General features: G+C 46.0%; 1 protein-coding gene across 4 annotated transcripts in view; it reads right to left on the bottom strand.

Moving 5' to 3' along the window:
- The window catches only part of NOL10 (nucleolar protein 10), a 58,235-nt gene that overhangs the window by 13,820 nt on the left and 18,531 nt on the right, over window positions 1-25,884 (bottom strand). For all 4 annotated transcript variants that reach the window (XM_036335354.1, XM_036335355.1, XM_036335352.1 and 1 more), the window contains 5 exons: window positions 24,250-24,316; window positions 20,440-20,492; window positions 2,161-2,287; window positions 514-593; window positions 224-322 (listed from right to left, as the gene is read on the bottom strand). In XM_036335354.1, coding sequence (XP_036191247.1) covers window positions 224-322; window positions 514-593; window positions 2,161-2,287; window positions 20,440-20,492; window positions 24,250-24,316 — 426 coding nt within the window. The remainder of the gene's footprint in view (window positions 1-223; window positions 323-513; window positions 594-2,160; window positions 2,288-20,439; window positions 20,493-24,249; window positions 24,317-25,884) is intronic.

Below are 25,884 nucleotides of genomic sequence, written 5' to 3'. Positions count from 1 at the left end.
ATTTTCTTAGGGCGACAACACCAGTCCCCCTGGCATTATTTCCCACGATACCACTGCCACAGAGTCCATAATGATAAAACCCTCATGATAAATAAAATATAATACCAAAAAAAATTAGCAAAAGATGGAAAAATTCAGAAATGGATGACGGGCTTCTTTGGAACAATAACATGAAAATTAAGTATTTTTCTCTGGCAAATTCAATGGTGAGCACAATACTTACCTTTAATTGGACCCTCTGTGCCCGTGTTTCTTCTATCTTCTGTCGGATCTTATCTTTCCTATATTCTTCATAAGCGAATGGATTTACCATCAATTTCACCTTTTCAAAGTAAAAAAAATTAAAGAATTGTATTTAGCAACATGTTTCATATTCACCATAACTATTATGTCAGAGAACAGACAGATTTCTGATAAATCATAAGTATGTTTTATGAAAATATAAATCAGTAGAGAAGAAATGTCTATAGATTGCTCATTAGTCACCTAAAATAACTTCACTTCTGTATGTACCTTGTGATAGAGTCTTATGTCCATGAAAAATCCATGCATATATGCCCGGAGAAAAGGTGATCCAATGAGATGCGTGAGCCCTGGGGAAAGTTAACAGAAGAGGGAAGGTCCTTAGGGAAGCTCTTACAATAGTAATTCACATTCACTTTGTATGTTTAGACACTGCTGAGTACTCCTCAGGCACTGTCCGCCTCAGTCACCAAGTACCTGAAGGGAGGTACCATTATTATTGCCCCTTTATGGATGATGAAACCAAGGCATATGAGGTTAAGTACACTGGCCCAAGTCACAGGAGAGGTGGGATGTGGGCCATGTCAGTCTGTCTCCAACCGCGTGACCGTGGCCACAGTGCTCCCCGCCCAGCACTTCCTGCAGACATAGTATTCCACGGAGCACATTTTGGAAAATACCATGTTATAGGATCTGGTAAAGGCCATAGCTGGGAAAACCCAGCACTTGTAAGTATTTAATGTGACTAATCTTAAGAAAAAAGGCAAGTTAGTTAGAAAGCCTTACTTGTACTTTTAATATAAATTATTGAAAAGGCTTTATATATGATGGTAAAATCTGTTGAAAAATGATAACCAATGGCTTATTTAATATTAAACTATATTAATAATGTACATGAAATTATTTCTAGTAGAACTTATTTTGCTGAATATCTATTTGTACAGTTTTAAAAATGGACAGTACAATGACATTTTAACAAAATATATCTCAACCTTTTTAACTACCCTCCTCACCCAAAATAAACTCAGTAAAGAAACTGAAAAAGCAGCCAAAAGTACTAAACATGATAGTTAGGAGACTCCTATTGTCCGAGCTAAGCATGTGGGTGGGTATGACATCAGCCCACGGTGAGAATTATACGGAGACACGTCTGCAGGAAGCTCCTACTTCACCCCATTTCACTCCCAAGTCTCTTTTAAAAAGGCTGAATGCAACTCTTTTCTTTTTAAACATTACAATTTAAAGAGCTATTAGTTAATTATTTTCTTGTAAATTTGCATGAGGCATTAGAAAAAAACCCAACGAAACAAAGGAATAAAAAACAAGAGATAGATCCGTTTTCCTACTTGATGCAATGACTGTGCAATCTACAGTTGAACTTTCAATATAAAAAATATATTTTTTTACATATAAAAATTTTTCAATGTACCTAAACTCCAACTATCAGTTTTTTTCCTTTTAATTTTGAATCCCCAGAAGTTTGGGGGGAAATGTCTTTCTCCCTTTATCCTCTTGCCCCGGGCTTTCTAAGGTTTCTGCGCGAGGCTCCTATCTGATCAGAGGTGAGCTAACACGCCGCTGGGGAGAGGCTGGGGAGAGCCCCGCGGCGTGTCTGGGAGGATTGCCTCCACAGCAGCTCGCTCACACTGTGCGGGAAGCACGGCTGCTCCCGTTTTCCGTGGAAGCTGAAGAGATGAAGATTTCCTTACAGAAGGACAAAACGTGAAGCGCTATTCTGATGGCACTTGGTAGAAGAGATTCTGCCTAGATTAACTGTGCTATGAGATACGGGATAAAAATGAAGTTTAAGAGACTCTATTAATCTGTTTATTGCAGGGTTTTAACATTCAACTGCAGTTGTACATCTGCTTGTTCCGAAGTCAGCTATAGCCAGTTTATCCTAATTTCTTCTCTTACCTAAATTCTCCAGGTCTTTCTTGGTGACGAACTTGTAGTCATCGTACACCGTGCTTTCCGGATTCTCCTCCAATTCCTCCGTCAAGTTGTCTAAGAAGGAACACCACCGGGGAGCGGGACCCAACACCTGGCGGCGACGAAAAGGTCAGCAAACGAACCTGCCCAGTCACCTGCGGGTCAGCGCTTTACACAGCTTCCTCAAACATAACTTCCCACCCTGTTCTACCAGAAGGACTGAACACAACTGCGACATGCAGTCAGCAACTACACCAGGGGAGGGACTGGAAGCAGGAAGGATCCAGGCTTGTAAAGGGGAAATCTCACTTAGGTTGGGATACGAAGATATTCATGAATATTCTTACATCAGAACTATGGAAATATAATAACTCAGGCATGTACAATAAAAGTCATCCATTCACTTATCACCTCATTCATTCAAAACAATGCTGGAATCTACAAGAGTACTCTGGGTATACCAGATTTTTTAAGTTTGCCACTCAGAAAAAACAAGTCTAAAATGAAAATTACCCTTTTTTCAGGGGTTTCAATTAATTACTTGATATTTATATCTGTTCTTATATGGTCCACTTCACTTAATTCATTAAAAATTAAAATTCTGTACAGAAAATTCTTCAGAATGAACCTAAATGGCAACGCCAGGATCCAGGAGTTAGTCCCAGGGAAAGGCTGAGGAACAAAGGACTGAGCAGAATTTACACCCAATTAATGAACAGGCGTGAGTGGCACTTCAGTTTGTGACCCATAAACTGCTGGTTGCTTTTTACTTTCGGGCTCTGATGCAGACGCCCCACAGAGGGAGGCTGCCCCCAGAGGAAACTGGCCCCGTGGGGGCTGTGCTGTTGAAATCCTCTGAAATGGGTGCTCAGGAGAGAACACTGGCCTGACACAATGGAACTTACACCGCCTGCCTGTCTGTGAATTCTGACAGCGATCAGTTACACAGAGAACACAGAAATCCTAACAGAAACGATTCGTTCCAGCATAAACCGTGTGAGAAGGAAGGTGGGAGGAAGAGATATAACAGAGAAAAAGGCCCCGAATGCCCCCTGCAGTAAGAGACATTGGATATAGCCATGTTACTGTTCCTGATTGGAAAGGGTGGCCCGCCCTACAGCTACCGGCGATGGGCTTGTGAACACGAAAAACAACTCTTAGCGAGCACAGGGGTCCCATCGAGAAGTTTCATGTCAGCACAATCTGTACAGTTTTTAAAAACAGAAGATTATATACACCAAGTGGTTTGACTCTAATCCTAGAAAACTAACCTTCAAGAAATGTAAAGCATCTTTTAAAAAGAATTCAATGTATCACACTTTTTAAAGAAACTGCTCAGATTTAAAGTAGCTTTAGGACAGTAGTTGTAGTCAACAAATACGACGCCAAATCCTAGCCCACATGAAGCACGAGAGCACTGCAGCCCGCCTCTGCCCGGGGCCTCCTGCAGCAGCGTCGATCCTGGCCGAGCACAGACGCGCGCACACGGGCACACGAGCAGACACACTCAGTCATTCCAAGCAATGCACTGAGCTTGCAGGGTGCACAGGGAAGACGGGGAGGGCTGCAGGAAACAGGGCCAGCTGGGACATCTGAAAGGACTTCAAGACGGAATGAACACATGAGCAAGCTGGGAAAACCACGGGCCCGTCTGAGAGGGCGGGCTTAGGACCCCAGCCACAGGGTGCCGGCGGCCATCAGCCGTAGTCTCCCAGGCGAAGCTCCCCACACACTGGTGTCCGGCCTCAGACAGCAATCTCTCCTCTCAGGCAGGAAGAAGTACACCGCTATCACTTCTCCAGAGTGTGAGACCCAAGACACGGCCTCTTCGGAGAGCAGGAACTTCATCTGTTTTAAATGATGAATTTCCAGTACCTACAACATTGCCTGCCAATAAATATTTCTTAAATCAATCTGTTCATACATAAAACATGCACTCATGAATTTCATGTGAATAAGGCACTAAGACAATTGTTTCAATTGTCTAGTTGTCCGTATTCAGATAAAAACATTCCAATACCTCACTGTAACACTATTCGGTCCCAGGACACTTTTTGGTGAGGTGAGACCTCTCCCGCCTCCTGTGCGCGCAGGCACCGGTTACTAAAAACCTCACCCTTAAGGGTTTCACCTTCGAACCTTAAATCAGTCATAAACACGGGCTGAAAGTCAAAACAGCAGACCACATCTGAACGTACTCTCACGGTCCTTTTCCATGATGTCCACACAGGCCTTTTGATCAGCTATCCGGATTCCATGGACCTGCTCTAAGCTGCCTCTCGGGGCCAATCTGGTTATGGTAAACAACCTCTGCAATCAGTCATGGTCGTTACGTTTTATAGGAGGAAATATTTCCATCAAAAACAGAATGGGATTTAATGGCTGGTTTTATTAGCCACGTTTCCCTCACTCCCTTTCGGAGGGAAAAAACACATCAGAACAACCATAACAGAGCTGGGATTGCTGCTTTCAGTGGCATCAAGCCTCAGGTCTGTCCACAGAAGAGCTTTCTCAAGGTCTCCCATGAAGGCGCCCCAGCAGCGGCCGCACAGCCAGTGAGAGGGTGAACTCCTGGCACCGCTCTCTGCTGAACACAGAACGGCCAGTGTTAACCAGAGGGTAAAAGTCCCTGCTGTCTTCAGTCATGAACATATTAAACCTTCAACTAATCCTTAACAATATATCAACTTACTTCCTAAATTTCAGGCTTCACAACTTCAAGAAAACATCTTTTAACCTCTGGTATACTATTATTACTACCTCAAAAGTTTCTAGCTTGTCTGTATTGCCATTATGTTGCTACATTATATACTCTGGTCAAGATGGATTACTTGTTTATCTACATTTTTATGCGCCTTAAGAGTTCTGTTTCCGAAAAAGGACTGTTCTACTTTAAACTTCTATTATCTGTTAATGTCCTTCCACTTTTTTTTTTTTTTTTTTTTAATATATTTTTATTGATTTTTTACAGAGAGGAAGGGAGAGAGATAGAGAGTTAGAAACATCGATGAGAGAGAAACATCGATCAGCTGCCTCCTGCACACTCCCCACTGGGGATGTGCCCGCAACCCAGGTACATGCCCTTGACCGGAATCGAACCTGGGACCTTTTAGTCCCCAGGCCGACGCTCTATCCACTGAGCCAAACCGGTTCTGGCCTTCCACTTTTTATTTATAAAAATTTCCTATAGTCACGAGTCAGTAAAGTAGAGAACTGGGAACTGATTCACTAAACTGCTATAAAGGGATATTATGGGTCCCTTTGCAACTTTAATGCCAATCTTGTCAACCAATCTAAACGGAAATACTTGGTCCTCCAAAATAGGAAAGAATCTTTATCAACATGCTATGGGAAGGCCTCCACTCAAATGTAGCCAAGTATTTGCCTGCTCTAATCCATGAGGCAGAACCAGTGTGCAAGTCCATAAAAATACATGCCACGTGCCCAAGATCATTTGCCTCGATGGTTCCAATCTGCCTTTAAAATGTTAATTTTGTGTTTAATTTTAAAACTCCAAATTCTCATGTATCCTGGTGATGGACAGACATGACTGAGGGTGGGAGGAAGGAGGACGAACATTAACATTCTGAGGGAGCTGGCAGAGAAGGGCACCCTCTTCCCCCACCTCACTGTGAAGAACTGCTGTGCCAAACCCAGAGCTGTGCCAGGAGAAACAGAGACTGGGGCTACTGGATGGCCAGTTTAGTTTAACAGATCAACGCGGATAAAATAACAACCACAAAGTAAGGTATTATTAATATTACTGGGGACAAAGGCCCAAACTATACCAATTTAGAGTACATGCCACCATTGTTCAAGTTACTTATAATGCTATGACAAAATAATTGTATTTTCCTACTTTTTTTAGAAATATATTTTTATTCATTTCAGAGAGGAGGGGAGAGGGAGAGCCAGAAACATCAGTGATGAGAGAGAACCACCAATCGGCCGCCTCCTGCATGTCCCCTACTGGGGACTGAGCCCACAACCCGGGCATCTGCCCCCCGACCGGAACCAAACCCGGGACTCCTCAGTCCATAGGCCTACGCTCCATCCACTGAGCCAAACCAGCCAAGGCATTATTTTCCTACTGCTAGTATAAAAGAAAATAATTAATAACATAGAACAGCAATTCAATTTGAAATTATCTTGTATTTTAAACTAATAATTAAAAAACTTTAGCAACTAAGAAAATTCTTAATTACTCCAGTAGAACTGTAATCAACAGACAGTAACTTTGAACGGAAATGAGCTTATGCATGGGAAGTTTACCTGATACATAATTACACTAGGGCAGGGAGAAGTATGTAATACATCCAAGCACATGCAGCTGAGTTTTGAAAATATTCTTTAAAACTTTGTTCAACATGCATCACAGCACCCAGTGTGAAGTGGGGCCTATATGTGAATGATAATCGGAAAGAGAATGATAATAGTGTCGGAGAGCATAACTCACATGGCTGGAGGACTTAAGCATATTATTTTAAGTTCAGACAATAGAAACAGGCGCAGTGTATCTATAAAAGTAGGCAGTGGAATGAAATTCAACAGGACAAGAGTTTCACATACAGCAATATTTGTGTGGAAGGACTAGATGGTTCTTAGTTTTCTTAACTTCATTTACTCAAAAGGTTAAATGAGCATTTACTAAAAGCAGTGCTAGCTGTCAAATAGAAGTAAAACAAGTTTGGAAAACAATCAAGTACAACGTATTGTGACTGGTGCCACAGAAGAGACATTTTTAAATGGTGCTGAGGCAGGAGATCGAGAGAGGGGACACGCTATCGTGAAACACTCGTAGAGGCCATCATTTCATACTCAGTAGAGCCTAACTGCATAGTGAGAAGGTAAGGCCACACGAGATTAATGTTTTGCATTTTAAAAGGCGAGACAGTATGGATGCTGTGTGTCACATAACGTCTTCAGGGGGTCTGGGCCAGTGGTCCGCAAGCAAACACATCCGTGTCGGTGACTGGGGATAAAGAAAGCCGAGGAAAAGCCTCATCAGCACGTGGCGGGTTCGAGTCTGATGCAGCAGCCCAGGTCCGGCTTTGCCAGCAAGGAGTTACAAAGTTTCAGGGCGCTCTGGGTTTCAGAACTGCAGCTCAGAGATGATGAAGGTATATTACACTGTGAATGTCATTGCCCACCATTATGATTAATGATAATTTTCTAATTGCATAGCCTGCAACCTCCAGCAGGATTTTGCCAACTGTGAGGACCGACGCTGCAATATGTGAGCTCAAAACTGCCCTCTATTAACTGAGAGGCACCACCAGCACCGGCATGTAGTGTCAGATTCTGACAGCTGGGCTTAATAATAACTGATCACAGGCCCGAGACGGGAGACAGCTGGGGGAGCCGAGGGAGTGGCCACGCTCTGAGGCATGTAATTGCATTTGCCACATAACGAGCTGCCTGATCGCACGCCCAGCTCTCCGTGCATTTTGTGAGTAATTATGAGTCATTTAAAGGTACTCTACTTGTCGTGCTTTGTTCACTCATTCCTAAAAATCAGATTAGCAAGGAGGCAATTTAATTTCAACATTTTAAAAGAAGAAAAATTATTATCTACTATGATTTCAATTTTGATTTAGCGTCTGAAAAGTAATTTAGGGCACAGAAATGAAATCATTAGGACTGCTTATGCCACTGACTTACCATCACCAGTGGATCAATCTGACAGTTCCTCTATGCAGGGCTCTGTGAGCACCAATAAGCCTAGGATGGCGTGCCTGTGCCCAGGTGGGGAGACAGGATACCCGAAGCAAGCACTTCAATACACAAATGAAGCTGGGTGTAGCAACAACCACAGAGAACTTTCCGTTAATAATGGCACGCTAACTACACATTTTTATCTCCCCTCTGTCCCAAGCCTAGTTAAAATTACAGTGGATATAAAAAAAGTACTAACCTTCAAGGACAAAAAGAACGAGAAAATACAGAGGGTAAGGAATTTAAGTGCTAAGTGCTGGGGTTTCAGAGGTAAAGAGAAAGGAGGGTGAGGTCTTTGAGAGCCGGCACTTCCAGACTCCTGTGTCTGGGAAGATGGCCTGAATAGTGGGGAGCGGGTGGCGCAGATGAGCGCCCAGGTCCCACCGCCCCTAGGGGACTGGAGGACGGCTGCAGAGGGACGGCAAGCTGCTCCACCCAGTGAGACTGGGCAGAGGTCACTTGAGCTGTGGGGCTGAACTCAGCACAATAAATGGCAATTATCAAACTGTGTAGCCCTCGGCTCTTTTTTTAACTAAACTAGTGGCCCAGTGCACGAATTCATACACATTGAAAGGAAATTAATTAGAAGAAATATTTTAATATCACTATTCTCCCATTCCCTATAATAGAAGTGTCAACCAAGTTCACAATCGACAATGACAAATCAAAACACACATGTGCAATTGGCGCCAGCGAGAGCTTTATATGTATTGCGCATGCGCGAGTCAACTTAGCCTTTTATATATAGAATAAACAATTACACCTGCTTTCTGATGTAGCTAAACTTTTCCCAGCCCAGTGAAGCACCCCAACTTCTCTTTCAGGTAATTGTCAGCAACACAGCAGTAAATATCAAAACACAAAGCAGATTATTACTGTAGACCATGCAGGGACAACAAAGGGTAAAATATTTAACTGCAGCAGTGTCTGACTATATTCTGCACAGTGAAAAAACCCGAAGTCATTTTCCAGGTCCACCATTTCTTACTTCTTTTTAGTTGGGTCAAGTTTCTAAGCTTTCTAAATCTCTGTTTTCCAGCTAATGAAAAGAAAATAGGATTCTACCGAGTCTCCTATCTACTTACTCCAGAACTTCTGTGAAGATCAAATGAGATGAGGCACGGGAAAATGCTTCACAGACATTTGGTTAAAGTGTAAAATGTTTGCACCTGGCTATAAAGCAAGTCATGTTCTGGGCTGAAGAAACTGCAAGGCTAGTCACTAGGGAGAAGAAGCGGGGTGCTGCTACATGATGTCATTACCCAGTGCCCACAGGACCGTTTTGGGCTGGCTGGGCTGCAGGCTGCATTTTGTGCCATGGGGTCTTGGCAGCGATGGCTATGATTTGGTGGGGTGTCGCTAAGGGGTGGTGGCCAGGCCTGTGTCCCACTTGGGGGAAGCCGAGTGTTGCTTTGTCGGCACCAGGTCCACGGTGCCATTTCTTTGTAAATGGCCAGTGTGCGTCCCGGTAGCTCCTGCTTTGAGCATCTGCCCCCTGCTGGTCAGTGTGCATCTAGCAACTAGTTAGACGGTTGGAGGGATACTTTGCATATTAGCCTTTTATATGTATAGAAGAAGATAGGAAAAACACATTTCTTTCCAAGTCTCCCATTCATTCTTTCCTGAGAGCTGGCCTTGAACCTCTGCTACAATCCCCATTTGATGTTTATGGTTGTATTACACTTGAAATCCCCTGCAGTTTCCTGAGCTCACACCCAGAGTTTACAGTGACAGTAACTCCAAGCAATGGCAACCTCCTCTACTCGCAGCCCTTTCCTCTCCCAATGTCCCAGCCACACTAAAAGTGCTCAACCTCGACAGCTGTGCCCGCACACAGGCACACACACAATCACCCGGGGGGCTCAAGGCGCTGGGCCAATTTTCTCGTATGAGAAAGCGTTGGTTTTTGATCACGCACTTGATAATGAGCACTCTCAAGACCTTGTTTTGTCATTTTATTCCTGCCAAGAGTCACACAGATGGTTCAGCATGTATCCTGGCTACCCCATCAGCACTTTCCTGGTTCTAACCCACTTCCTTGTAGGCAAAGGAATTTACTAAGAATATTTCAGCATATTCTTATGCCTTCCTATTCTTAATTCTGAAGTTCATGTAAAAACTAAGGGTAGCCTAATACAGTGTTTAAAAATATCTAGAGGTGGAAACTTGGCAGAAACAAAGGAAGAATAAATCGCTTTTAAATTCATGTATACTTTTCCCTTCAGGTTACACACCTCAACAATGCTATTCTAAGAGGATCAAAAGACATTCAGCAGCTACTGTTTATCTACAGGGCACCATGCATGGAACTAGGAAATCCTGAAGGATACATTTTAAATTCAAGCAAAATAAAACTTGCCACAGGTTTCCAAAGAAAGCTGAGGCGAGCATTCCTGGCAGAGCGAAAGAGGGGAAAGGAACCCAGCTCTGACTCACAGTGAATAAATGTGACCAACCATGAACTGTTTAAGTAACTCTCTACAACCCTAAGTGGAATGTCTGTTTCAGAGTTTTCCATCTGTACATCCCACTGGGACGATAGAAAGGACTCTCATATATGACGCTATATTATCCTATTAAGACCTACGATATGTGTGCGTGCAGGGCTGTGGAGGGAAGTAGTGCGCACACAGCATTAATCTATTCTTAGAGACGTCTCAGGATGGATCCCAAAAACTTCATGTAAAGTCTTTAAAAAAGAGAAGAGCTTTACAAGAAAAACCACAAACTTAATGAAATCTTTACATTCAGAATGAACGGGCAGCTGTGTAGTTTGGGGGGGGAATGATGAGAGGTAGCAGACCACCTTTATGGCTGAACCAAAAATTTAACTTAGGGCTCCCTGGCAGCCAAGGTGAAGAGATGTACAATAGGAAGAAAAACATTTACTTGCTAAAGGGACGTACACTGATATGTCTGAAAGAGAAACTCTCCTGGAATTAAACTCAAGAAGAACATCATAGATCTTTCTGTAGGGACTCCAACTCTGGGCAATATTTCTTTAAAGGAGCTTTACAAAAGAAATTTCACATAGCAGTTAAACATCAAAGGCACAGATTAAACTGTAAGCTGTGAAGGCCAGAGTAGCGTGGTCCAAGCAAGCAGCCTGATGACCCAACTTGGCTCTGGCATAGTTTAGAGATGTGCAGTCCAGTACTGTAGACACTAACCACATGAGGTTATTGAAAATTCAGTTCCTTAGGCACGTTTCAAGTGCTCAAGAGCTGTACGTGCCTAGCGGCTACCATGTCGACGAAGCAGATCTAGCACGCCGCCACCATTGCAGAAGGTTCTACTGCGCGCTGGCTCACAGAATTCGAAGAACTGGGTGATACACGCACATGAGGAGGACACCGGGAAGATAAACCCTGACATGTCTGCATAATGAACACTGCGCAACCACACACCACTAGACTCCAAGGCGCAGCACCAAGGCCGCCGAGGACGTGAGCAGGGCACTCCCCTCCCTGCTGGTGGAGCAGCACTTCGGAAGACAGGCCTTTCTCCAGAGCTAAACACTCGTATGGGACCCAGCGCTGTGCTCCTGCTGTTTACCCCAAGGAGTGGAAAGTTTCGTCCACACAAACACCTGCACAGAATGTTTAAGTGCCCAAACCTGAAGCAGTGATTCCACTGGTGAATGAATAAACACACCGTGGTACATCCAGACAGTGGAATAGTATTTAGCAACAAAAAGAAACGAGCTATCAAGCCACAGAAAGACACGAAGGAAACATAAGATAGGTTACTAAGTGCAAGAAGCCAATCTGAGAAGGCTACATGCTGTATCATTCCAAATATATGACATTCTAGAAAAGGCAAAACTGGAAACAATAAAGATCAGTGATCGCTGGGGCTTGGGGGAGGAAGGGAGATGAACAGGTAGGGCACAGAGGATTCTAGGGCAGTGAGACCATCCTGTCCGATACACAGCGGTGGGCCTAGATCACTACACCTTTGTCCAAGCCCACAGAATGCACAGCACCGAGAGTGAGCGCCAATGGCCTTGGGCGATAACCTGTCAATGTAGGCTCACCAAGTGCAACACATGTACCGCCTGGCGCCGCGTGCTGGCGGCAAAGGGGGGGGGGGTGTCTAAGGAATATATGGGAACTGTATGTGCCACTCAGTTTTGCACTGAACCTAAATGTGCTCTAAAACAGCGGTCGCTGACCTTTTGGACCTCACGGACCACCAGTGGTCCGCGGATCCCCGGTTGGCGACCGCTGCTCTAAAATAATAGTCAACTGAATGAATGGATGTGTGATGCAGCCATGTACAGATGAGCCAAAACTACAGACAGGCGGATCTTTCTTCCACCATGCCTCCCCACCGTCATTTACACATTGTTTTCCCAAGCAAGAATAATGCTCTGTTCCTCAAGAAGGTAAATATGTAACTAAAAAAGATCTGTGCCTATGTGAAAATCAAGTACTCATTCCTGTTGAACCGTTTTCAACAACCTTCTAGAGCAATTTAAAATGCTAGTAATACAAGCCAATCCCACCTCCAACCCTCCAAAAACCATGCGGGAAAGCTGATAACATAATACTGAAGGGAAGAGATGGGTAGAAGGGGGTTCATTATATTTCTCTCTACTTTTATGTACACTTGAGGTTTTTCCATAAGTTTTATAAAATGAAGTATCAATCCTATTCATGCTCCCAATCAGCATGTATTGAGTGGGAGCCTCTGAAGTACCTCACTGCCCTGGGCATCAGGGACACAGCACAGTGAGACCAGAGTCCCCCCTCACGGAGCTCTCAGCCGAGAACATGGGCATCAGAAGACAAAGGAACTTTCTCGGGATTTGAGAAAAACGGAATCGAGGTAAAGACAATGCAAGTCCCAGAATTTTCCTATTATTTTCTGTGTAAGTTGGGCCTTTTAAAAGAATGTGGCCCAATTTCTGACCTATTTGTATAACCCGCATCCTGTTTTTTTCCTTTCTCTTTTCTCTTTCCGCATTCTATTTTTAAGAAAAAGACAAAACACAACAACAAACCAGAGTAGATAAGGGGCAGTTATCAAGGAAACTGCCACATGACTCCAGCCGCCAGGCACACGCCGAAACGTCCTGGTTGTGAGCCCTCTGCTCTGTCACCGCCACCTACGTGTCACCATGAGAACCGAACAGCAGATTCACTTCCAAATCAAGACGGTAAAGAGACCGACTGGCAAGCACCACGGTGAAGGGCCGGCCAGAGCTGCGAGGCAAGGCCTTGGTCAATAATGGATCCACGCGGAATAACTAGAACCTGAGTAGAAAGCTGCCGTTTATTTTCAAGAAGATGGGCATGGCAGCCGTGTGACTGTTTCAGCAGAACAAGTATCGCCGGCTGCATCAGATAGGTGTCATGTGCGCCAGGTATTTTCATACGGAAATTACATGTATTTCTAATCTAGGCAGAACTAAAATTACTTTCGAAAATGTGACAGGATGCTCAGAAAATTACTTCCCGAGTGTCACACGTCCATGCTTTCTCTGCGTCTGCTGTTCTTGTGGCCCAATAATTTTTAATGGGAGATGGAGAGGATTTCCTTTGTTGAGAAAAATGCCTCAGATGCTCTGCTCCTGCCTGAAGGTGCTGAGAGGAAAATAGGAAGCCCCGTTTCCCCTCTGTAGACACAAACAACCTGTTTGTATAGAGCAGAACAGTTTATTGCCAGCTGACTTTCGGGCCTCACTTCCCATTTGATAGTTATGAGCACACAACTGACAAACTACAAATAGAACTCCAAGCCTTATAAAGCCAGTTCATGCATAAGATAAAATTAAACTACGACAGATGTGCTAAGCTTGGGTTAGAAAGGAAACCCTCTAAAGGCAACGCATCACCCCTTCGCATCAGCTTCGCGTCACCGCTAGGAAAGGGGGAAGGCAACCTGGAGTTTGGAATCTAACTCTTCACGACCTGCGAGGCTCTGTCTGTGAGTGACTCACACTTTCCTCCCCCATAAAACTGGGCCTTTTCCTTTCACAAGATGCCTTATCTTTCCGGATCTTTCTGAAAGGCTTGATCTTTAAGATGTTTTTCTTGGAGAACAAGATTAAGCACATGTCCCATTTCTTGTGAATCAGGACATCTAAACCACCTGGACCTTTGAGCTCAAAGCTGAACTCAGCGAATTGTGTTTTTCATTCAAATTTGTCTTTTCCTTCCCTTTAGAAGTTCTGAAAGGCCAGTCCTTCCCTCCTGCATCCTCAGCAATGACAGTTTTCTTCAGCCCAATGCCCCAATGTTGTCTTTTCCTCACAGCAGGCATCTTTTTCTCGTGATCTGAGTCTTTTTCTACATCCTAAAATCATGCCTTCTCAGATGGTGCCTGGTAACATGATTCCTGAACTCTTTCCTGAGCTTTCTCCGACCCTCACCCGGTAAAATTTCTCCATGAGCACCAAGAGCCCCAAGGTCACCCTCATCAGACCACCCTGTCCTTCCCCACCCCCACTCACACATGGATCACTGCCAACATTCTGCTTAATATTTATTCCTTGGCTAAATAAAACATCCAGATTTTTTTCCCCAGATGTTGCTTTCTGCTCAGCCCATTCTGAACTTGCTAACTATATTTTTAATATCTTTTCCCTTCCCCTACTCTAGCCATTGCACTGACAATTTCTGAAGTTCAATTTCAATGTTTGAATCTCTTACATAAGATCAGGTTCTAGAGTCAAGCAGATAACTTGAACCCTCAGGGTGTCCTTCAGCGAGCACACATCCCGCAGGGCGGGAACAGGGCCAGATGCAGTGAGTGGCCTGCATCTAGTGGCCTGGTCCTACCCAAACCCCCATGTCTTAACGATCAAAACCACATGCAGTGTGGTGACACTATGAGAGGTGAGGGACCAAACATCTTTTGAAGAAAACAACAGATTCAAGCAGCCATTTTCAAATGGCTCATCTCAACCAGGTAACACAAAAATAACACAGGACTGCTTCCTCTGCTTTCCCAAGGGCGATGAGACAAAGGGAGACGGCAACTGGTCCCATGTGAGGATGCTTTAGGGAGTTGGGCTGAATTCTCTAGGTTGAAAAAGGCTCTTCCTTAAGTTTCGTCTGGGACTTGTGCCCACCAAGTGGAATGGGTGGCTGGGTGGCTACCTAACTGAAACTTCTCCCTCCCTCCCTCCCGTCCTCCGTCCTTCCCTCCCTCTCTTCCCCCACTCTCCAACACCATGATGGACTTAAAAGCGACTACAATAGTCCTAAATGCAAAGAAAGTATAACAAAAATACTAGCAAGAATGTCTCTGACTAGTAAGACTATTGTTTTATCTTATTTCCAATATTTAAACATTTAAAAAAATAACTATATATGACTTTTATATTCATACACAAAACCCACTTTTTAATTATCTCCAAGAGTCATAATAACATGGGGAATATTAATTAACTGGGGGAAAAGCAAGATATGAATGATGTTTCTGATTACAATGATGGAAAAATATAGCAAAGTGTCAGTGTGTTTGCTTTTGGGTGGCGGACAGGTGTTTAAGTTTTCTTCTATTTTCTTTACTTGCCATTTTCTACAAAGTGATGATAATGGGGGAAATAAACTTCACTGTAAAAAATTTCTTATTTTATCAATTAGACTGCATCACTGCTTTCTGCTGCAATAATTAACAGCAGAACCAATGGCATGCAATAGTTTTCTCTGCCTGCATTTTACGATTTGTAACAGATTCACAAGCCCATATTGCATTCCTGAGAGCATTCTCCTTGCTCACAAGGGATTTCTGTCAGAACCTTTCAGTGCATCTTTATTTTGTTCAGAATGACATTCTCTCTAAAAGCTCCATAAAGGCCCCTATCCAGGTAATGCCAGATTCTCTTTGCCACTGGACCCCTGAAGATTGGTTGTTGCAAAAACTGTAGCAGCAATAACCAGATGAAATCTATCATGGACCAGGCACCGTGATCCATGAAGAAGAAGTACATCGGTTGTGCAAACTGCCTTACAACATCACTCCTCTTCTGCAGTTCAAGAAACGAAAGCTCACACAGGGTAAGTAACTCGGTCAAGGTCACGGGATTTGTAAGTGCCAAAGCTGATATTCAAACTCAGATCAGACTAATTCCGAAATCTAAGCTCTTTCCACGATGCAATGTGAAGGAAGACATGTCTTCCAGACCCAGTTCTGCCATGTGCCCTTGAACAAATAATTGATTCCTCAACTAAAAACTAGATGACCTCGAATCTCCCTTCCCGCTCTAATGTTCTGTTCTTTACAGCACACAGAAAACCCTGTGGCGTGAAGACAGTTCAGCAACTGCTCGTTCAGTTTGCGTTCTGTCTTGTGGCAAAGCCCCCGGGGAGTTTTCTTTGCATCTGGCACCGCCTCCCTACGCCAGGAGGATATGTTGCTATTGGCTCTGAAAATGGGAATTTCTAAGAAAATGACTCTGTCACCATGTCTAGCAGCTCTCTGCTTGAACGAGCACTTCAGGTGAAAATGCGATCATCGCTCTTAGGGTTCTACACGGACACTGATCTATTCCGGGTGACCTCAACATACACTCGTGGGCCAAAGAGCTCTCATGTCTGGGGAATTCTCCGAATATCAAGTTAGTAAATGTAAGTGAGCCAGCAGAATTGGCTTTAAACTGAAACGTATCCGCTGGCCCGATCCTGGTCCCAATTGAAACCCGAATCGCAGGAGGAACATCGCCAGTGCTCCCAGCAGCTCCAGCTGAGGAGCACAGGGTCACACAGGAAGGAAAACAAAGGTACTGCTCTCGAAACAGTCTAGTCCAGGGGTGGGCAAACTTTGACTCGAGGGCCACAATGGGTTCTTAAACTGGACCGGAGGGCCGGAACAAAAGCATGGATGGAGTGTTTGTGTGAACTAACATAAATTCAAAGTAAACATCATTACATAAAAGGGTATGGTCTTTTTTTTCAATAGTTTTATTCATTTCAAAAGGGCCGGATCCGGCCCGCGGGACGTAGTTTGCCCACGGCTGGTCTAGTCCTAGATGCACAGCCAACTTTTGGACCAATTTTTAAAATGATCCAAGAAAAGTGAAGTGTCCTTACTTGCAAATTCTCCTTCGTATTTTCTGTTGGCCTCTAACAGAATCACCTTGAAATCTCTGGGACAAGGCACTACTTTGAGAAATCTGCCAGCCCTCCCACACGGGTTGCATCACACCAGGGTCCTCAGTTCTGGCTGAGGAGCTATACTGTCAGAGCAAAGGAACCGACCCTTATCCTAACGGATAAAATGATCTCCTGGCATCCGTGCTACCGGGCCTGCCAGCAGCCAGCTCCCCGGTAACAAGTGCTTCGGGAGCCGGGGCACACAAGGCTCACCTGGGACCGACACTAACCCCTGGCTGGGTTTGGGGTGGGTGCCGAAGGAGACCCGAGTCCCTCGGGAGTCCGCACAGTTGCCAGCAGTGCTAAGTACAAAGAACCAACTAAGATTACATTACATTTCAGGGGAAAACCAAACCTGAAAAACAATTTCTGGCCTTACGTCTCAGGCGTTGCAGGTGAATTAGGCCCTCGAATTTAAAGAGCAGACGAACAAAATAACAGGTCCTGGTCTCTGAGGAGGCAAAGTGAATCACTGAGAAAACGGGAAGACGGAGAAAGTCGGTTTGGTCATAAAAGACTAGCTAGCTGTGGGAGCCTGTAAGTGGCAGAGTGCGTGGATCAGGACTGGCATTTAATCTATAACGAGTTAAGTATTCAGAAGATGGTATCAGACAGAAAGGCAGAAATTAACAAGCTGGAGGAACATTAGGCTGTCTTCCTGCACAGCCCCAAAGGGGAAAAGGTGTCCTGCCTGCCTTATAAGATGCTCATACAAATCGCAGCCCAAGCCTCCTCTGTGCGGCATGAATCACGTCTCCAAATGCTCTGGTCCTGGAGGCCTCAAGGGAGCCCTGTGCCAGCATCAGCTCGGTAAATCTGATGAAATCTGGTGAAAATGGCAGGCGTTCAGGCCCCCGGGCTCGCCTTGCTTTGAAGGAGGATCACAGAGAGCAGCTTCCAGGCGAAGGCCGTGGAACTGAACCCCACGCGGTGCGAGGCAGCAGGCGGAAGTGGGTCAGGAAGGAACACTCAGGACAAGTCCCAGCGCCAGGCAGAGCTGAGCACGAGGAACCTGTGCTCGCACTGTCCCCACACGCACCGTCACCTGGGAGGCGTCTCGGGACTTTTTTCACAGCTTTCTGCTAATCTGAGTCAGAAAGCTGACATTAAGGTCTTGTACGATAAGCTAACACTTGTCAAGAAAGCTGTTTCCACCACCTGGCTAGCATCTGGCCCGCTCACCCAGGCTCATGAGGGTCCTCACTACTTGGGACATAAAACCCACCCTGAGAAATAGCCCCGGAGAGTCGGAAGTGAATAAGGGGCCCCTACAGTTCTCAGATCCTGTAATGGAGACAACTAAAAATGCTCTGAGTCATTTTAAAGCCTTAGAATGTTCCTACGAATACAAATTTGCATGTAAAATCTGACTTTGCACACATAACATTATCAGCATAACCGAAAGACAGTATATCCAAATATTACAGTGCTTATACTATCAAGGGGGAAATAGTGGTTTTTCTTTTCTTATACTTTGTAACACTTGGAATAAATAGGAATATGCATACATGGTTTGCATAAACAAAAACCTCCATGTGTTCGTTCCTTTTAAAGGTCATTTTATAAAATGCAGAACGTGATACAAAAGGGAAAAGAGCTTGCTGCTCCCCTTCCCTTCCTGGACTTGGGAAATGCCCTCCTCATTCACAGATGTACCCACCCAGGAACCGGCTGTCACCTGCGGCCCTGCCTCTTCCTTACTCCCCACATCTGCTCGGTTACCAGGCCTACTTCCAACCTTAACAGTCCTCCCAATTCCACCCACACCGCTGCCACTCAGCACCCGCCGGTAAGATGGCCTCACCACAAGCTTATTCGGGGCTGTCCCCCCCCACACACACACACACAAAAGGGCTCCTCACCTGGTCAGCAGCCCTCCCAGTGCAGCCCTCCACCCCTTCGAGGGCTGTCCCTTCCCACGCTGGCTCCGAGCTCTGACATGGGAAAGGCTCCGCACTGAAGACACGGCTTCCAGGCAGGCGCTGAGCTCTAAGCGCAGTCAGCACTCCCGGAGGAAGACGCAGAGACCTCCCCAGGACAAGTGGGTGTTCCAAGGGCTGACCCGGGAGAAGGCTGTAACGCGGGGAGGGAAGGCCCTTCTCCTCATCTATGCAGGTTCCCCTCGATGACCACCTCCCCCAGGACACGTGCCATCTGGCAGCTCAAGGACAAGGAACCTCTGAAATTACGGCCTGCCAGTCAGACTCCTCTCTCACTGTCCCAGAGCCCCATGAGCTCAACAACCCGAACCCGAACAGGAGGCCTGGCCCAGGTAACACAGGCACCTTCCTCTTCCGAAAGGACGTCGCCGTGGGAAGCCGGCTCTGGTCTAACCCGTCCTCCTGTGGCTCAGCCAAAGTCTCCTCCCACAATGCAAATCGGACCCTGCTCGATCCCCAGTGGGGTGTGTGCGGGAGGCAGCCAATCAATGATTCGCTCTCATCATTGATGTTTCTATTTCTCTCGCCCTCTCCCTTCCTCTCTGAAATCAATAAAAATATGTATTTTTTAAAAGGCCCATCATAAATGTGAGGAATTTTCATAACTGGAGGCTGATGGTGGTTCTAGAGAGCTCGCCACTCTAGTTCTGATCTTCGGCGCCCTCACTCTCCCCTTCCCAAATCTCACAACAGGGAGATGTTTGCCGACCATAATCTAATGCCAGCTTTGTTCTGTTTCAATCATATCCCCACGCTCCTTTCCTACTATAAACTAAAAGGTAAAGGTGGGGACGCCTCCAGGACACGTAAAAGTTCTTTAAGAAACAAACAAAAAAAGGCAGGATTGCAAACTGCATGCCATCACTGCTTATGTCAATATAGTTTCTTTTATATATTTTTTTATTTATTTTTAAAAATATATTTATTGATTTCAGAGAGGAAGGGAGAGTGAGAGAGACAGAAACATCAATGATGAGAATCATTGATCGGCTGCCTCCTGCACGCCCCCTCCTGGGGATCAAGCCCGCAAACCAGGCATGGGCCCTTGACCAGAACTGAACCCGGGACCCTTCAGTCTGCAGGCCGACGCTCTGTCCGCTGAGCCACACCAGCCAGGGCTGCCACTTACTTTTAAAAGAAACAAACTACAGGGAGGTGACCAGAAGGGCACCAGGCTTGTGTCTCAGACTGTGACCTTGACCACTAGTAGCTGGAAGTCTGAGATTATGAAATACCTGAGAACAGAAAAGCAAATGTAAATCTGAGGAAATCTGCCTACTTCGTGATATGAAGTCGTTTCCCATAAAAGAATGGTGACATATGGTTTGTTCCTTTTAAAGGTCATTTTATAAAACGCATTTAAATGGCTCCAGGAAGCAAAGTGAACCACGGTGTGTAATTCACACAGCTGCATGCAGACCCAAAGTCCCTCAATATGTCCAGTTTAGAAATAAAGCACCTTTACCGCTCCTATTTTTATCTGGGCTCCTATCTGTACTACTTACCGGAATGTAATAGATGCCCATCTTGGGGGTTTCGTTGGCGGTAAGAAGCATTCCTAAAAATAAACACAATGAGAAGGTCAACACGGGGGAGAAGAGTCCTCTTCTACTTGTTTTCCAAGTTGAGAAGTCGGAGGTGCTCAGAGCACAGTGCACACGGCACCTAGGAGTCAGGCCGTGGGCTGTCCCTGGCCTCCTCCATGGGGCTCCCCAGGGTCGGGGAGCACCTGCGCTGGCTGGGGAAGGAGCACTCTCCAGGGCGCTCAGGCCCACAGTGTGCCATCATTTTTAAGGGGGCAGTTCAAGCTTCAGACACACCGATAACACGCAGTTTCAACGTGCTCTGGATTATTCATAAAAATGAGAACGTTAAGAAGAAAGGGTTCTTTCTGTCCATCAGGAACCAAAGGACCAAGGTAAAGCATTTCCCACCAAGTGTCACAGCAAAGCAGTTCCTCATGTTTGAATCCAAGTTCACACCTAACTGAACACAAAACCACTTAAAGGGAATGCTATGTGCAGCTACACCTGAAAAGACCAAAACAGAATCGCATAGCTCCTACGATACAAAAATAATTAACTCTCGGGGGAATTCTGACAGATAACCAACAGGGTAGTTAATAATTTAGTCTCCTTGGGCCAGCATTTTAAGAAAGCAAAATTAAAGCAGGGACAACTTCCTGGCATCCAACGCAGGTTTCCCTGGAGCCCAGCAGCAACCTCCGAACCCTCCCTCCTTGGTAAGGAGCCAGGGTGCCCGTGCCTCAGCTCTGCCCTCTGCTCTGCCACACGGAAGGGGCTGCTGCCCACAGTCCCGAAGCTGCTCCCGCCCCACAGCCCCTCTCGGCACATGCGCGTTAACACACTGGACTCGGCAGCATCTGGGAGTCACCAACTCCGAGGTGAGGCCTGCCGTCACCCCTCTTCTACAGATTAAAAAACAAAGCTCCAACTGTGTCCTGTCCCGAGCTGGAGAACTTAGAGCTGAAATGCAAACTCAAGAGCTCTGTTTTTTAAACACTTCTAAAAATCAACCAAATTATAGTTGTTTTAAAAATCCATTTGTAAAACACAGTAGAGGAATCCACAGAGCGAAGATGTTTGGATGATCACACCAATAGTCAAAATTAAATATACCAAATGTCAAGGACAATGACTTGATTCTGTTTTAGAAAGTATCTTTTGTTGCTCTCCTGTGGATACGGAAGTTGTGAAGTGATGTGACGCTGATACAGAACTGGATGTGGGCAGAGCGGAGGTCAGCGACACTCAGCACGCAGGCCTCTCAGCAGAAACCCACCTGGGACGACTCCCAAGTGGGAGCTGGCCCGGAACTGGGACCCACCTCCCCAACCAGATACCCACCATGAAAACACACAAAAGCAGCGGCGAGGCCAAGGAAAGCAGGAATGTGTGTCTAATGTAAAGCAAAACAAAAACCAGAGACATTCTCATAGCTTGTCCTCATGTGGGTGCCTTATCTGGCCCTGGAGACGGACGCTCCCTGAGGTCGTGATGCGCTACCCACGTCCCACTGGCAGCATGGCCAGGGCCTCCGGCCCCCGAGATGTGATTAAAGACGACGGCGTGGGGACTGCAGAGCCATGTCACAACCAATGGAAGGCTCTTGCCGAAGAAATCCCCTCCGCCTGGCCTCCCTGGCAGCCCTGAACATTCCACAGTGAACGTTCCACGAGGAAACACACCACATCTCCCCGACAAACCACAGAAAGGCTCTAATTACACAAAGAATTCAACGCTGAAGTTTCCCACACGGAGCAGGCTCTCCCTTGGCCGTACATGGACAGCCACAAGCGGACCTCCGACCGGGAGGTCAGGCCTGAAACCAGCTGTAAGTGAGAAAGACGACCGCAGGGCCGGGCAGGCAGGCCGGCAGAAATCCAGGTGATGATGGGCGAGAGAAGGGAGTGAGCCCTGTGCCAGGTGCTTCACATCCACGTGCTCAACTCTCCTCTAAGTAGGGGCACGTGATGTTACTGGGCAGGGCCCCCAGGACATTACAGAGGCCCCGAACCCCCCTTTACTCTGTGGGAGGGCACTGACGGAGTGAGAGGCGACTTCGCATTTCACAGCAGAGCAGTCTCCACAGCGCTGTAAGGCAGGAGATCTGCACAACCTTGAAGCCTGAAGGTCTTCCCGAGTGGAAATCTGTTCTCCCCACCAGTGGTTCTGGAACCAGTGCTTCTGACAGCACAGGGCTGGGCGGGGCTCTGCCAGCCGCGAGCTCAGCAAGCACGCAGTGAAGCTGATGCGCACCCAAGTCCAAGGGCAGCACTGCCTCTCGGGCGCCCTGACCCACAGAGCCGGCTGAATGAGCAACAGAGTAGGAGCCAAGAGGAGCAGGAGGGCGGGACCATTTCTCAACATTCTGAGCAGCCTCAGGATCAGAAAACCCTTACAAAACAGTAATCATGATTCGGCTTTAATTACTCCAAAATGAGTAAGAGAGAAGATAAAGAGAGAGAAACATTTCAGCTTTTCTAACATGATTCAACTCAGAATGATTAGGCACAAAACAGCAGCATGGGGGAGAGGCGTGGTGAAGCGAGGGCGAGGTACGGAGCATGTGAATCAACCGCGGGACCCAGCCCAGGGAGCAGGGGTACTTGTCAGACTGTGCTTGCTGTCCCATGAAATCAACTACTGGGCTACTTTTGTGTTTGATTAACCTCTTATCAGTTATTTGACTGTAAGTCAGGGTCTCTGTCCAAAACAGCACTCTTAAAATGTTTGCCTTTCAGAAAAGTGTACTGTTGCAATGAAGAGTGCTGGCCGTCACCTCAACAAAGCGAGCACCCTGCCAGCCAGCTGGCTCGGCGGCTGAGTGCTGACCCGGGCACTAAAGTCGCTGGCACATGCTCGCGTTGTGTGCTCGATACCCCGTGGGGGCCGTGCAGGAGGCAGCGGATGGATGTTTCTCTGTCCATCACCACCGGCCTTCCAACTTCATTCCTCCTGGGACCACCACACCGGGGACGTGGCGCCTCCCCACACCCCATGTCATACTGAATGGTATCATGTCGCAGCCTGGCCTATACTGCCCCAGCCTGGCACGGCCTACCCTACCGTACCCTGCCCTAGTCTCCTGCTCTTCTTACACGGTTCCCTCACCCGGATCGCCTCGCTCCAATGCCACCGACCAAATCTCACTCATCACTCCACTCACACAGCCTCCGCCAGCTGCTGTGGCCGAAGCCCCTCCAGCAGGTCAGAGCGCTGTCTGTACACACGACAGAACTTCCTGCTTCGCCTGTGTCTCTCTATCGAAATCATCTGTGTGTCTATCCTCAGAGCACAACACCGCCTGAATGGGAACTATTCTCACTTTCTCTCAGACCCCCCCAGTCTTCACAGATCTGCCCTGAAGGTATTGTTAGATCCTGAAATCTGCCTTGTAATTTGCGTACAACATGCCAACACCCATGGTTTCACAGCCTGTGTATTATCAGGCAACCTCGGACTTCCCAACCCCTAACCTGGATTCCCACGCACTGTTACTCATCACACCGAGGAGCTGAAGAGCTCACTAACACAGCATCTCACCTGCCACCTGCCTATGCTCTGTCACCAGTTTCTGCCAACAGCGAGGCTGGCCGAGGACTGAGTCACTCCGAGGCCACTTTCTGAATCACCCACACCACTTCCTGCTCTTGACTCTTCAAGTACATACAATATCCAAGAACCGTCCTGACAAAGCCCAACCCTGTCTTCAGAAATAAAATGAGTTTAAAACCAAATAAAGCATAGTTGGGATTTGTCTCACTGAATGCGCCGCGGCCACATACTGCGTACCTGAGTTGGGATAGAGGCAGACATCATTAATGTCATGCTCTGGCTCCAAGGAAGTAAAAATCTTCCCCTGAAAGAGTAAGCAAAAAGGACTCATTAAAATAGTTAAAGGAAGACAGCTTTTGGCAATCTCCTGTAAAGCAAATATACTGGCGATGTAACAACCACACACTGGTATGTGAAGAAATACAATCTTCTAATTTGAATCATAGAATTTAAGTTTTAAAAATATCTTGGAGAATTCAGTTGATCAATTTATCAAATACTTTTCATTTTTGAGACAAAGAAACTGAGGCCCAGGGGGAAAAGGTGACTTATCCAAGAAAATACATACAGTTTTAAAGACAATGTTTACACAAAAGAGTAAAGTTTAACATAAAGTTGTACATCAACTTAAAAAAATTCTCATAATCTGGGAAACACACCCTGGTTAAACTTGGTGCTCAGGGAAACCAGGAAGGTGAGCTGGTCAGCATGGTGAAATGAGGACACTACCTCCCATACCTAAACCACAGGCTCTGGGGAGACCGACTGAGATAATGAACATGAAATAACTTGCAAAATGAAATCCTGTAAGTACATAACGTGATGGTTATTATATAGTTAAGCCTAAGACATTTTTTATTTTAAATGTGAGGGGATATGTGCTCTTTTTTAAAAATTAAGAGAAGGGCCCTAGCCCGTTTGGTTCAGTGAAAAGAGCATCAACCTACAGATTGAAGGGTCCCGGGTTGGATTCCGGTCAAGGGCACATGCCCGAGTTATGGGCTCGATCCCCAGTGGGGGGCATGCAGGAGGCAGCCAATCAATGATTCTCTCTCATCATTGATGTTTCTGTTTCTCTCTCTCTCCCACTTCCCTCTGCTTCTCTGAAATCAATAAAAATATATTTAAAAAAATTAAGAGAAGGAAAGTAAGACAAAAAGACTGAAGAAGATGAGTATGGAAAAAGGTGATAAGAAAGATAAACAAGGAAAGCCAGTCAAGCAAAACCAAGACACCTGGGTGTTGGTCAGGATGGTGTACTTAGTCATAACAACAATGCCAAAATAAATCTTACTGTGGCAACTACAGCACCGTGACTTCAAGAGCTGAGGCGACCAACTCCGCCAGCTCCCGCTGTGTTAACTCGTTAGCAGAGGCTTCCATGGCAAAGGGGCAGGGAGGGGGCGGGGGGGGGGGGGTAAAGTATGGGGAAGGTGGGTATTTTGTGTTCAGTAAAAAACAGCAGCCAAGTTCTAATTCAAGACAATGAAATTCACACAGCCACCTCCCTTTCTTCTCAAATTCCCACTGAAGCAGGAAGGGAAGAGGGAAGAAAAAAGGAAGGGGAAAAAGAACTACAATAGTATGGGACAAAGAAGACGAGTTCCACGTCAGGGAAAACCTCGCCGCAGTTCAGGGCCTGGGAGGCACATCCAAACCGACATCACTCATTACCTTGCACTAGCAGGGAAGCCAGGTCAAGGGTAACTTCTATTTCCCTAATAACTTATGAATTAAAAAAAAAAGTCTCTATTTGTAGTATTAAAAATAGGTATTGTTGTGAGTCCATTCGTTTGGATTACCAGAAAAAGAGCAGAGAAAACCCAGCTACAGCACCACGAAACTTCCCAAGAAAACCCTCCCAGCGCAAAG

The sequence above is a fragment of the Myotis myotis genome, unplaced genomic scaffold (genome assembly GCF_014108235.1).
Source record: "Myotis myotis isolate mMyoMyo1 unplaced genomic scaffold, mMyoMyo1.p scaffold_m19_p_14, whole genome shotgun sequence".
NCBI classification, from domain to species: Eukaryota; Metazoa; Chordata; class Mammalia; order Chiroptera; family Vespertilionidae; genus Myotis; species Myotis myotis.
Note: the sequence above shows the minus strand (reverse complement) of the source record. Positions and strands in the feature narration are given on the sequence as shown.